The 14,168-nt window shown below is 46.4% G+C and overlaps 1 protein-coding gene across 2 annotated transcripts; it reads right to left on the bottom strand.

Annotated features, from left to right (window-relative positions):
• Positions 1-3,225: 3,225 nt before the first annotated feature.
• NOLC1 (nucleolar and coiled-body phosphoprotein 1) lies at positions 3,226-13,487 on the bottom strand. Of its 2 annotated transcripts, none has more exons than XM_068961328.1 (13): positions 13,365-13,487; positions 10,711-10,766; positions 10,470-10,600; positions 10,237-10,373; positions 9,673-9,838; positions 7,359-7,480; positions 7,097-7,238; positions 6,695-6,823; positions 6,277-6,387; positions 5,537-6,175; positions 5,239-5,351; positions 4,974-5,066; positions 3,226-4,805 (listed from the first exon to the last, which is right to left on the bottom strand). In XM_068961328.1, exons 1-13 carry the CDS (start codon positions 13,482-13,484, stop codon positions 4,647-4,649), a joined length of 2,118 nt encoding a protein of 705 aa, XP_068817429.1. In that variant the 5' UTR covers positions 13,485-13,487; the 3' UTR covers positions 3,226-4,646. The 2 variants fall into 2 exon arrangements, with proteins under 2 accessions (XP_068817429.1, XP_068817430.1); XM_068961329.1 differs by having other exon boundaries at positions 10,470-10,597.
• Between the last annotated feature and the right edge of the window lie 681 nt (positions 13,488-14,168).

Raw genomic sequence — 14,168 nt, 5'->3', positions numbered from 1 at the left:
TCTGACTGTCAAGTAAGAGACAAAGCTCAGTCCTTGGGTTGGTCAGATCCCCCAGGGTAAGAAACGGCAACCCACTCCAGTATCCTTGCCTGGATAATTCTACGGACAGAGGAGCCTGGCAGGCTACAGTCCATGGGGTTGAAGAGTCGGAAATGACTGAAGTGACAGGATGTAGCTGTGTGAGTGCCTGGTGCACTGCATTGGACTGGCAAGCCCCTAACATAATCATGTGAACAAAATAAAGTACTAATCCCTAACTTGGGTATAAAAGGTCATTGACTCCTCAGTCAGATTATTATCTTGCCCTACTTACCACACACCCTCCAACTCTCCTCCAACCCTCCAACTCTCCTCCAGTGGGAGAAGAGAGCCTTGACGATGGAAACACCTCTTCCTTGCATGGCATGTGCTTTCTTCACACCTGGCTGCTGCTACTCTCCTCAGAATTCTGAAGCAACATTGGTCAAGTCTTTTCTTGCTTGTCCCCTGGGGGTACTGTGTTGGCCCTTGGTGAAAGGACTCAGCATGGTGTACAGAACTGTTCCCATCCCTGACTTCCCTTATTAGACACTGAGCTCTCAAGGAGTTCTATGGCTGTACATAATAGGTACTCAGTGTTGAATACAGATACATTTTTAGAGAGATCTGAGCTTTTGTCTCACATGTGCCACTAAGCTGCAGTTTTTATCAACCCTAAGCAAATTAATAAACCCCAGAAGTTCTCAAAATTTTGCCTCGAAAGGTTATCTGGCAATATCTGGAGCCATTTTTGGTTGTTCAAACTAAGGGATGCTACTGGCATCTAGAGGGCAGAGGCCAGGGATGCTGCTACACATGCTCCAACAGTACAGCTCTCCATAAAGAATTACCTGGCCTCAAATAATAAGGTTGACACACCATGATCTAGTTAATATTCACTTAACAGGGTTTGGGGCTTACTTGATAGCTCAGTTGGTAAAGAATCCGCCTGCAATGCAGGAGACCCAGTTCGATTCCTGGGTCGGGAAGACGCCCTGGAGAAGGGATAGGCTACTCACTTCAGTATTCTTGGGCTTCCGTTGTGGCTCAGCTGGTAAAGAATCCGCCTGCAATATGGGAGACCTGGGTTCAATCCCTGGGTTGGGAAGATCCCCTGGAGAAGGGAAAGGCTACCCACTTCAGTATTCTGGCCTAGAGAATTCCATGAACTATATAGTCCATGGGGTCACAAAGAGTTGGCAATGACTGAGTGACTTTCACTTTCACTAACAGGGTTGGGTGACAGTGAGGATATAACCTGTAAAACATAAAGGCACAGAAAGATGTTGGAAAGTCTTCTGCTTTGTGTTCATGTGAAGTACACTACAGAGGAGCATGAGCTATCATGTGTGCGACTCACTGAACACGTGAATTTCAGCCACACTGCCAGAACCCATCAGCAACAGGTGAGAATTCATGTCCCTAAAACTAAACAATGAAATGGACAAATTATATCATATGTGGTACATACGATGGAGTGCAGCCTTGGAAAAGATCCTGCTACATGCTACAACATGAGTAAAACTGAGGACATCATGCTAAGTGCAAAAGGACAAATAAAGTCTGACTGCACTCATATGAACTATCTGGTCAAAATCATAGCAATCCGTTGTACTACAATGTCAATATACTTGACACTACTGAACCATACACTTAAAACTGATTAAGATGGCAATTTAAATGTTTTTTACCACAATTTAAAAAAAACTGAGCACTGTCATTTATCCAAGTGGCAAAAGTCAATTTGGTTAAGTGTTGGCAAGAGGGCAAGCTAAAAGGTATTTTAAGTGTTGTTGGAACTACAAGTTGTTACAGTGGTTTTGGAGGGTAGTGATGAATAAATTAAAAGTACATAGCCTTTGACCCAACACTCTTAGGAATACTTCCTATAAAAATACCCACACAAATACTCACATACAATTGTCTCATGTATAAAATATCCACTGCAGCACTATTTAGAATAACAAAACACAAAAACAACCCAAACAGCTACCAATAAGGTACTAGTTAAAATAATTTGAGCTATTTCCATACAATGGGGTACCATGCAGCTGTTAAAAATGAGCTCCAAAATTATGAGACACTGCATATAGCGAGCTTCTCCATGTGTGAGGAGAAACAGGAAATGATGCACAGAGAAATTCTGGAAAGAGAAAAGAAACAAGTCCTAGAAAACATGGATAAATTGGAAACTTAAATTTTTACCTTATACTATTAGATCTAGTAAGTATATTTGAAAATGAAAGCATAAAAGGAAGAAAAACTACCCACTCACAAGTGGTTTTCAGGTCTCTTCAGCATCACCTGCCTGGGAGCTTAAAAAAAATCCCAACTCCCAGAATCCACCAGAGAGCACTAGGATCTGACTCAACTGGTCAGCAGATGGGTCCCAGGGCATCGGTGTTTTCAAAAGATCCCCAGATAGTCGTAACTTTTAGCCAGTGTTGTGAAATTACTGATTTACCCAGGGCTTAAGCAAACTGTAAAACATGACAGGAAATATTATATCCTTTGTGATCACATAGTCTTGTCACTTTTTTTGAGCCCTTTAAAAAATGTAAAAGCCATTGTTAGCTCCTGGTCAACTGGATCCAGTCCATGGCCCATTTTGCCAACCACCAGTTTTAGACCCGGAGAAGGAGATGGCATCCCACTCCAGTACTCTTGCCTGGAAAATCCCATGGACAGGGGAGCCTGGTAGGCTGCAGTCCATGGGGTTTCGAAGCATTGGACATGACTGAGCGACTTCACTTTCGCTTTTCACTTTTATGCATTGGAGAAGGAATGGCAACCCACTCAGTGTTCTTGCCTGGAGAATCCCAGGGACGGGGGAGCCTGGTGGGCTGCCATCTCTGGGGTCACACAGAGTCGGACAGGACTGAAGTGACTTAGCAGCAGCAGCAGTTTTAGACCACCCAAACACTGGACTTATAGCCTGAACAAGACACCACGACACAAGGTATAGTCAGGAAGGTATAGTCAGTCCACAGTGAGCCTCCACAGGTCTGAACTCTAGCCCTCTAACTGGCACCCAAGTTGTTCTGAGTAGGAGGTAGGAGGGCTTTGGATTCACATTAGTAAAACTCCCAAAACACATATAAACCAGTCAGTTTATTATTTTGTAATTAAGATGTAGAACTTTCACCATGCAGACTTTATACGTATGTCAGCATACTTTCTTCCTAGCGGCAGTTACACAGAAAACCAGGTTATCAGGTTACTTGGAACCCAAACAAAGGAGGCTAATCTTAACTTACACCTCATCTATAAAGTTACGGCACACTTTCCCAACACAGGGACAGCCCAGCACCAGAGAACTTGGGAGAGACTGGAGAACTCAATTTTCCTCCTCACTTGCTCTGGCTGAGCACTGCCAACATTAATCTCCTACAGTTCTACAAAAAGCCTGCATGGCCCAAGAGCCGTATCTATGCTCACAGGTTTTTTTTTATTGTTACCTCCACTGATACTGACAGTGAGGTTCTGAAGGGAGCATATGAGTTGCTCCCATGTATCAACTACAAGACACAATAACCCTGTTAGAATGCTCTCCCAACACCACTCTAACTCAAGTAATACTAGATAAAATGCTTTGTAAAGGTTCTTCTCCTCTCCATTAGCATATACGTAGGTTACCTATAAATTCACCTGACTAATGGAACCTAATTCCTACTGAGGATTTTCATTATAGATTTCTTCCTTCACTTTCTTGATCAGTGACTCCCAAACATGTAAGAAGTTAATCAAACTATTTTGTGTTACCATGCTACCAAGACAGAAATACCAAGTGATATGTGCTTTTCAGATTAAATTTTGTGCTTTAAAATGTAAAAAAACTGAGAAGATATAGTCCTCAGAAGCCCATCAAAAATTACCTTTGAACAGTAAAAAAGTTTATGCTTTTAAATTAATAAACATATATTGCAAACATTATGTGATAATAAAAATACAAAAAATATCCAGGCTGACCCCAGGGCATTCACACATTAGAATTTTGTCTGAAATAAAACAATGACTTTTATCCCTCAAAGTAGGTAAGTCCATGATGGCTGAAGATTTCAGTCCTAGACCCCATGGATGAGGTACATAGTTCATGCTTAACAGATATACACATTAACAATGCTTAATGTTAACTGTCCTTCATCAGGGCTCTGAGGGGTAGGAAGCATGAAAAGTGGACACAAGCACTCACATAGGCAGAGTTCTCCAATTATAAAAATTCTTACATGTGACCTTTACCAAGTCTTGGGAGATAGCTAAGATTTTAATCTGGGGGAACCCACCTCTGAAAACCACAACAAAAATCAGTAAGAAATGATTTAATAGGAAATATACAAATTTCTCAGTACGAAGACTTTCACAGAACATGGAGGGAATGACAACTAAAATTTTTCTTAAAAATGAACACTCTTTGTCCTTGCTACCCAACACTCAAAAAACAAACCTGTACAAAACCACAAACACAAAAAAGGACCTTAGAGGGTATTACAGTGCAGAGTCTTCAGACCTATTCTAAACTGTTCTCTTCACCAAGACCCTCCCCTGAGAGAGCCTAGGATTCCCAGGTCCACTGAGGACGGTGAGTGGGCTCAGATCATCACCCTTGCTGTGCCACAGACAGCCCACGGTCACTCACTGTCAAACTTAACAGAGTTGACTTGGACAGAGATGGAGCCTCCCCGGTAGCTGCCCCGCTTCTTCTTGGTTTTCTCGTGCCGGAAGGATTTGCCTTTGGTGAACTTCAGAACCTGATTGGCTCGCTCCCCCCAGTCTCCAGCTGCACCCCGCTGGTAAGCAGAAAGAGGTGGTTAGCACAGAAGAGCAACCCCAGGGCCCTGTCATTTCTTCTTACTCCAGGCAACTCAAACCCAGAGAACCTATCAACCAGGACCAAACACTGTACTCTCTCCCACCCCACCCCCTCAAGGATGGTGAAGACCCCTCGTTCTCCTCACCTTGGCGTCAAAGGAATTGTCTGCCACTCGAGCATCCACCTCGATCTCCTCTTCCCTGATCCTTCGGAATGGGGAGGATGCCCTTCGTTCTCCCTGGGGAAGAATGGAGCAGGAAACTCAGGATGGAGCAGTCGTGGAACAAAAAGGCCCTCCTGAGCTACACACTTGAGCGTGTGTGCCAGGCCAGGCAAAGAGGTGTCCAGATGATCTGCAGTTTTTGTCTGCTCTAAAAGCTGGCTCCTGGGAGGAAAACAAGACAACCTACCTTCTTCCTTTTAGGAAATGTGTTGGGGGTCTGAGGCTTTATCTTCTTTGCTGGAGGAGTCTCTGCCTCCTTAGCAGCCTCATTCTTCTTCTTCTTCTTCTTCTTTTCTGAACCTACAGAACAGAAAGCCAGACTCAGGAAACCAGTTTCCTGTCCCCTCCTCCCAGGCTCCCACACCGAGGGCCTCCAACTAACTGGAAGCTGGTCAGGGGCTTTGGCTCCCGAATCCACTCCTCTAGAGTACCACCCATTCTTGTTTAGGGGACAAACCCAGGAGGCAGGTTTTTTGGATACAGACCTGGCTTAGCAACTGCCACTGCTGCCTTTTTCTTCTCCTCCTCCTCCTCATTGCTGCCCCTGTCTGCTTTTCCATTCTGGGCAGTCAGTGCAGAGGTGCCATTGGCCTTGGTGGCCTGCGGTCTTGGCGTGCCCTTGCCCTTGGGTTTCTCCTCCTCCTCCTCACTGGAGTCATCAGAGGAAGAACTGCTGCTGCTCTTGGCCTTTGCTTTCTTCCCGGAGGCTGGTTTGGAAGGGGCTACAGCTCCCACCTCCTTCCGTGGCTTTTTAGTTGGGGGTTTAGGTGTCTTCTCTTCTTCCTCTTCCTCGCTGCTAGAGCTGTCTGAATCCGAGCTGCTGCCCCCAGCACCCTGAGAGGCCTGCTTGGCAGGCAAAGACAGGGCTGCTTTGACTGCCGCCTTGGACTTAGGGGTGGCTACAGTCTTCTTCGTCTCCTCCTCGTCACTAGAACTGCTCTCCTCCTCACTGGAGCTGCTGTCAGCCTTTCTGGTTAGAGGCTTCTGGCCACTGCCCACAGCCTGCTTGGGAGTGGCAGCTAACTTAGCCGCAGGCTGCTTGGGAGTGGCAGCGGGCTTACTTGAGGGATTCTTGGTGGTATCAGCTGGCTTGGCAGGAGCTTCGTCCTCAGAACTGTCGGAGTCTAGACAGGGAGGTTAGAGTGAATAGGTCCCCGAATCAGGCTAAAGGGGGTCCTCGGAGCTACCATCGCCCCGAGGGCCTCCTACGCTATACCGTCCTTACCTGAGCTGTCTGAAGAGCTCTCTGCTGCCTTCTTTGCTGGAGCTGCTTTAGTAGCTGCCTTGGCGATGACTGCCTTAGCTGGAGGTTTCTTTTCTTCCTCAGAACTTGAATCTTGAGAGAAGCAGTGGCATTAGGCTGGGTCCAGAGTCCCACCAGAGGCAGGAAAAAGAAGTGTAGGGAGTTCTCTGGTGGCCCAGTGGTTAGGACTCTGGGCTCTCACTTCCATGGCTGGGGTTCAATCTCTGGTCAGGGAACTGAGACCCCCGCAAGATATGTAACACAGCCAAAAACAACAAGGATGCTAAGACCGGTACAGAGCATTAGCCCTGAGGTGCTTCAGAGAAAAGCAGGAGGGAACAGAAGCATTTCCTTCCCTACTCCTCACACACTCCCAGACCCAACACAGGAGATGACTCACCAGACTCGTCGCTGCTCTCCTCGCTGCTCTGCACAGTCTGCTGCTTCTCTGCAGCTTTCTTGGGGGACTGAGTTCCCAGGGACTTCTTGGGTGGGGGAACAGAAGGCGGGGGGACTGAGCTATAGGGACCTGTTTAAAAGGGACAGTGTGATAAAATATGTACACAAATTTTTTGATACCGCTTCCTTCTAGAAATGGAGCTTAATTCCCTTTCCCTTGAGGGTGGGCTCAGATTAGTGACTCACTCCTAACAGACTAGGGCAGGGACAATGGCACGCCATTTGGCTTTCTCCTTTCTCTGGGACAGGCCAGCTGTCAGGCCAAGGTCCACGTGGTGACTGCAGAGGTCCTCCTGCCTTTGGGCCCTCGTCAGTGGTAGCTTGACTCCCCGCGTCTAGTCACCTGGTTTTTTCTTCATGGGCTTTTTCTTCTGCTCCTCTTCCTCCTCCTCACTGGAGGAGTCCTCACTGCTGGAACTCTTTTGGGCAGGTGCGGCAACCATTTTCACTGGGGCCTTAGCCACAACTTGCTTTTTAGGTATGGTCTGCATCACACAGAGAAAATCAATTACCAAAGGAAAATGATGACCCAACCAATCCTGCCAGGAAATGGAGGACTTCCACCCTCTTGTCCCCTCTTTCCTGGTAGAAATTAAGGCCTATACCTTCTTAGAGATGGCTACTGCCTTTTCCTCCTCTGAGTCATCATCACTGCTGCTGCCGCTGCCGCTGCTGCTACTAGCTGCTTTGCCATTGGCGACTTTAGGTGCTGGCCGAGGTGATGTACCTAAGAAAATAGAAATAACATGAGTATAAAGACAGTTTTCGGACCCGGCACCTTCAGAGGCACTGCCACCAAGATGCAGAATTTCGTGAAGATCCTGAGGAGAATGACCATCACTCTTGAAGTCAAACCCTCAGCTACAACAGAAAATGAAGGGCCAAAATCCAGGATAAAAAAGAATTCTTCCTGACTAGTAAAGATTGATCTTTGCTGGCAAGCAACTAGAACACAGATGTACTTTGACTATAAAATTCAAAAGAAGTGTACATTTCACCTTACTTTTGGGACTTCATGATGGTACTAAGAAAGGAAGAATTCTTACATAAGTCCCAAGAACAAGCATAAGAGAAAGAAGCCTAAGCTAGCTGGCTGTCTGAAATACCATCAGGTGGGTGTGAATACCCTTCAGATGATAGCTGGGCTCAAGTTTTTACAGCCAACCACTCTGACATACATATGTATTGTTTCAACAAACTGTAAGACAGGTAATTGTATTCTCATTGAAAACAGACATGAGCTGGACTTCCCTGGTGGTCCAGTGGCTAAGAATACACCTCCCAGCCTTCCCTCATGGCTCTGTGGTAAAAAACAAACAAAAAAAAACCCACCTACCAATGCAGGAGACACAGGTTCAATCCCTGATCTGGGAAGATCGCATATCCCCTGGGACAACTAATCCCGGGAGCCACAACTAAAGCCCCAACACTCTACAGCCTGTGCTCTGCAACAAGAGAAGCCACCAGAGTAAGAAGCCTGCACACCACCACGAGGGAGCAGCCTCCATTCACCTCAACTGCAGAAAGCCCATACACAGCAAGGACCTAGTACAGCCGGAAATAAAGAAAGAAAAATATTTTTTAAACAGACATGAACTGGGACTTCCCTGGTGGCCCAGTGGCTAAGATTCCATGCTCCCAATGTAGGGAGCTGGGGGTTTGATCCCTGGTCAGGGAACTAGATCCCACATGCACCAACTAAGATATGGTGCAGCCAAATAAATAAAATAAATATTTCTTAAAAAAAAAAAAAGACATGAACTAATAAACATCGAAAGAAAGGAGTATCAAGATATTAAAAGGCTATAAAACCCCCCTCCTATTAGCTTGGAACTAGGGGTCTGTTATGCCCAAGTCTCAAAATCTCCCAGTGACCACCAGGGAGCTGATATCCGATGCAAAAGCAAGAGAGTTTTTATTACCAAGCTCGAGCTGGGGCTCCCACCGTTACCAACGCAGCGGCTAAGGAGAGGAGCCCCGAACTCTGCATTATATTGCTTATATAGGGTATTCGCGCGCGAAAAATTCGAAAAACAGGAGTTTCCGGGTCGGGAGACCTCTAATTGGTTACCTTCTGTGGAAGGGTTAGGTGTTGGGTTCTGACTGGTTCCCATTTCCACGGTAAATCATTACTTCCAAGGTAAATCACAAATGTAACTCATTACTTCCAAGGTAAATCACAAATTCTTGAACTTAAAGTCAGGAGGTTTAATCTAAGGGCTGATTGGCTCGTGCACAGTGGGGCAAGTTTAGGCAATATCCAAAGTCTAAGTCTGTTTGCCTGGTACCTTTGCAAAATGGAGCTCTTTTACAAGATAGAGTAGCTTAGGCTCTTCACTGTCAATTCTCTTGCCTTTGCAGCAAGCATAAAGGAGAAGGCTGTGGTTTACTGTGGTATTATCAAAGGATAAATTTCCTGCCCAAGTTCAGAAATAAACCTGTCTTCCAAAAAATTTTATGATGCAAATCATTTGAATATGCCCTCTGAAGTCTTTTAAACATGTTTTCCCTCATTGCCCACTATTTCTATAGTTGAAAAAAGTGAAAGTGTTAGTTGCTGCTCAGACATGTCTGACTCTTTGCAACCCCATGGACTGTAGCCCACCAGGCTCCTCTATCCATGGGGATTCTTTAGGCAAGTCTACTGGAGTGAGTAGCTATTCCCTTCTCCAGTGGATCTTCATGACCCAGGTATCGAACCTGGATCTCCTGTATTGCAGGCAGATTCTTTACTGTCTGGGCCACCAGGCAAGCCATTTCTGTAGTTACTAGTCCCTAATTTAAAAAAAAATGACACCAGTCCATACCCCTAGTTCAACAACCAGCGCCATTTCATCCCTGTGGTGAATGAGGAATTTTCACACCAGTCCCCAGAGCAACCTGGTCCCCAGCCTAGCCTCTTGGGAACAAAAACAATACCTGGTTTGGCTGGAGCTTTAGCCTGAGTTTTCACTGCCACAGGTGTTGTCTTTGGCTTCTGGTTCTTTGGTGCCTCGTCCTCTGAGCTTGAGTCAGAATCAGAATCAGAGCTCTCGGCCTTCTTAGGAGGAGCTTTGACTGTCTTGGCCTGTGGCTTAACTCCCTTCTGTAAGAAAAGCCAGGGCAATCAGCAAGAGTTTTAGGGCACCCAAAGGACATCTTAAGATACAAAAGCAAGCTCCCTTTTTTAGGCCTTGTTCCTGACATTCCCTGTTTAGAGCTCCCTGCACCTGTCCACAAAACATCTTTTACTCTTGGAGTCCTTAACAGTGTCCCAGAGAAACCCAATACTGTCAGGGATGCAGAATGGACTGAAATTCCTCTAGATTCAGGGTTCAACTTTCACCCTACAAAATCCTTTCCAAACCTCATATTTCTACAACCTCTCTGAAAGACCTCGTAATAATCTGCTGTTTATAACCAGCACCACCAGGCTAAAAGCCAAGATTTTGGATTTCTTCTTTCCAATCCCTTAAGCAATTCCTTTCCTCCCCAAAGCTGCACCTCAACAGGCTTTTTCTTTCTGTCTTCTTCCTCCTCATCATCACTGGATTCTTCACTGCTGCTGCTGCTGCTCTCGGATGCTTTGACTGCAGCCTTTCCAGGATGCTGAAGCAGACTGGCCTGCTTGGCAGGTACAGCTGAACAAAAATACGGGTCTCAGTAAGAATCAGCCATTTAGTACTGGGAGACTACAAATCCTCTTCCTGGAACCACAACTCCCTGCTGGGCCTTACCAGCTTTCTTAGCTGGAGGTGCCTGGTTTTCCTCTTCACTGCTGTCGTCACTGCTGTCACTGGATGAAGTCTTCTTCTTAGCCACTGGTCCATTTGCCTGTAACTTCCGCTTTGGAGCCTTGGTGGACCTGCTGAGGCAGATTAGGCTAACTTCTGGGGAACAGGACCTTCTCAAAACAAAGAATACAACCCAGCCTACTCACAGGGAGAAAACTGCCACACTGGCAAAGAGAAGACTTACTTGAGCCAGAAACTATAGATATCCAAGAGGGAAGAGGCGTTGGCATCCTGCTGGGTCTATAAGAGAAAAGAGAGAGAAAGCAGGGTAAGAAAGTTTTATCCTGGTTATTCTATGGGAGTTCAAATTTTGTGTTACTCTCTCATTAAAAGTCACTTATTTTGTCTGCTCTATCTGATATAAATGTTACATCTCTGAAGGTTGCATAAATTAGGAGAAAAATATTCTATTTATGTATTTCCAAATTTTTGGTAGCAAAAACTTGGGTTATTCCTGTAGTTTCTGGCATCATCTATTCCCCTGCCTATCAATCCTATTTATCAAAGCCTTTAAGAACGTGCATTCCATTAAAAACACTGCTTTATTCTAGCAGTGTACTATCCAGGAATTTATCCTTACCCATGAAACAAACACCTACACAGGAAGATGTTTGCTGCAACCAGGTTTATAATTCCAAACCACTGGAAATCAACCATCAAGAGAAGATTAGTAAAAATCTATGCTAATTATTCAGGAAAAGGCAATGGCACCCCACTCCAGTACTCTTGCCTGGAAAGTCCCATGGACAGAGGAACCTGGTGGGCTGTAGTCCATGGGGTCTCGAAGAGTAAGCAGGACACGACTGAGCAACTTCACTTTCACTTTTCACTTTCATGCACTGGAGAAGGAAATGGCAACCCACTCCAGTGTTCTTGCCTGGAGAATCCCAGGGACGGGGGAGCCTGGTGGGCTGCCGTCTCTGGGGTCGCACAGAGTCGGACAGGACTGAAGTGACTTAACAGCAGCATGCTAATTATTCAGTGCAGAACTGCATTCAGCTGTTAATTACACTGCTTATGAATTATGAGTTGGTGTTCAAAAAAAAATGGCAAGGTATTACAGTATATACGAGAGTACAGGCTCAAAGTTAGAGGAAATGTGAAACTTACTTCTGCCGGTTAGTAATGTGTGACCCTGAGTAAATCACTTGATCTAATACTGTTTTTCTTCCCTTTAAGATAGATAATACTATAAAGCACTAAGTTGTTCAGAGAATGAGATAATGCACATAAGGGGCTTAGCATCTGGCCCTTAGTATGCCCTCCACAAAGATTAGCTTTTGTCACATAAAAAAGATTTCTGATTCTTTTGAAAGGCCCAATTCCATCCAGCCGGATGTGGAAACGCTCTCTGCAGCCTCTAACAGTCAATGCAAAACAGTTCCAATATGAAAGCAGCTCTATCAGATCACATATGGCAGGCCGTCAGCTTAAGGAAGCCCTTTGAGGCTGATCTGACTTGTAACTTGTGTAACCTGATTCTACCGCAAAGAACAAGCTTATCTTCTTAATCAAAGACTAAGACCACTAAGGACTACCATATGAGCTTCCCTGGTGGCTCAGATGGTGAAGAATATGCCTGCAATGCAGGAGACTCAGGTTTGATCCCTGGGTTGGAAAGATCCCCTGGAGAAGGGAATGGCAACCCACTCCGGTATTCTTGCCTGAAGAATCCCACGGACAGAGGAGCCTGGCGGGCTAGAGTCCATGGACTCACAAAGAGTCATACACCACTGAGTGACTAACACTTTCACTTTTAAGGACTACCTCACCACTCCACTTTATCTTCAAGGTGTTTTCTTGTGCAGTCTTGTCTGATCTCTTTGAGATGGAGATTCCAAACCTTTCATATTCCTGGTCATCTTCCTTTTATTTGTTTTTAGAACATCCTAAGGTACCATAACCAAGATAACAACTTCCACTCATTGATGCTTTCTGAGCACCAGGCACTGGTATTGCCACTTTGCATATATCATGTTATTAAAACTCACAAAAATCCTATAAAGTGAATGATGACATGCTCATAGAAGTAGAAACAGATTCAAAGAGATTAAGCAAGCTGCCTGGATGATACACTTTTAAAGTGGCAGAGACTGTTCCCAAACCTACACTTGTCTGATGCAGGAAGTCAGAAATTCCACAACTGCTTGATGCTCAACCCTGCTTCTACTCCCGTTCATTTTTTTCTTTAGTAACAAAAATCCCAGCTTTCATTAACGGCTTCCCTGTGGCTCAGACAGTAAAGAATCTGCTCGCATGAGGGAGACCCGATTAGAGCTCTGGGTCTGGAAGATCCCCCGGAGTAGGGAAAGGCTACCCACTCCAGGATTCTCTCCTGAAGAATTCCATGGAGAGGACCCTGGTGGGGTTCTCCATGGGACTGCAGAGTCGGACACGACTCAGCGACTAACACTTTCACTTTTTTTCAGTTTTCATTATTTCTAAAGCAATTCTATTTGAGTCCTGGGTAAATTCGTTTGAGAGTTAAACTCAAGTCACGCTTGGCACTACCAGGAGCCTCTAATGCCTCCGGTAGGACCAGGCGCTCCCGCCCGGTCGCACTCTGCTAGCTACGTGACCTAGGCCACGAGGGTCCCACGATGCCACCGCCTCACCTCTCACCAGAAAAAAGCAAGACTCAGCGCTAAGTAGCCAGACCTCGTGGAAGTGATGCCAAGACTCCAGGCTTTCCACCAACCGCCGAGAGCTCGGCACAAAGACCTGGCAGTATTAGTCTGGCGGACCCCGCACACTTCCCTACCTGCAGACTTAAGCATGCCAGGGCCCGCAGCCCTGTGGTGATCCCACCCCAGCCCATGATCCAAGCCCCGGACTCACAGCGCCTGTTGCCTTGACGAATTTATTGGCCACGCTCGAGAGCTGGTTATCTCGCAGAAAGCCGAGCACGAGGGGATACAGGTCGCTGGGAACCACGCGGCGTAAGCCGGCGTCCGCCATCCTCCGGGTAATCCGCGTCACTACCGTCGCGGACGCACACGACTCAAGAAACCGGAAGAGGCGGGCTAGGGGCGGACCCACGCAACGTCCTCGCGCTGCGCGGGACACGCCGGAAGGGGCGGGCGCACTCTCGGAGACAGGGTACAGGCGAAATCCATGGACGCTTTCCGGTCCCACGAGTGTCGCCATCTTGGAAAGGCGGAGCCCGCCGTTCTGCTTTGTGAAGGCGGAGCCCTTACGTCAGAGGTCACGCCTTTGGTGGCGGCGGGAAAGCTTAGGACTTCCCGCGCCTTGCCTTCCTGCTGGAGCCACCTTTCTCAGTGCAGCGGTTACCCGCGCCCCTAGCATTCAGATATCAGAGTAAGGCGTGGGTCGGCGGGCCTGAGCTGACCTTGAATTTTCTAAACTTGGTCACATATCCCACCGTCCCCTATTCGCGCTGCCAGTGGATTCCTACTTTTCTCCATCTTCACTTCAACACCCTGGAAGGCCCTTTCTCAAAATACCACCCCAACCTCTGCACTCCCAACTCCATTACCGAGGTCCCTTCAGATTATCTGTGGTAGTGGTGAGGTATTGAGCTTCAAAACTGTCCACCTCAATCTTGACTTGCCCATGAGACAACTCTACCCTCCCTTATTTACACAGCTTCAGGTCAGCTTCATGAAGAGAAAAAGGGGATGT

Source organism: Capricornis sumatraensis, chromosome 23 (assembly GCF_032405125.1).
Source record: "Capricornis sumatraensis isolate serow.1 chromosome 23, serow.2, whole genome shotgun sequence".
In the NCBI taxonomy this organism is placed as follows: Eukaryota; Metazoa; Chordata; class Mammalia; order Artiodactyla; family Bovidae; genus Capricornis; species Capricornis sumatraensis.
Note: the sequence above shows the minus strand (reverse complement) of the source record. Positions and strands in the feature narration are given on the sequence as shown.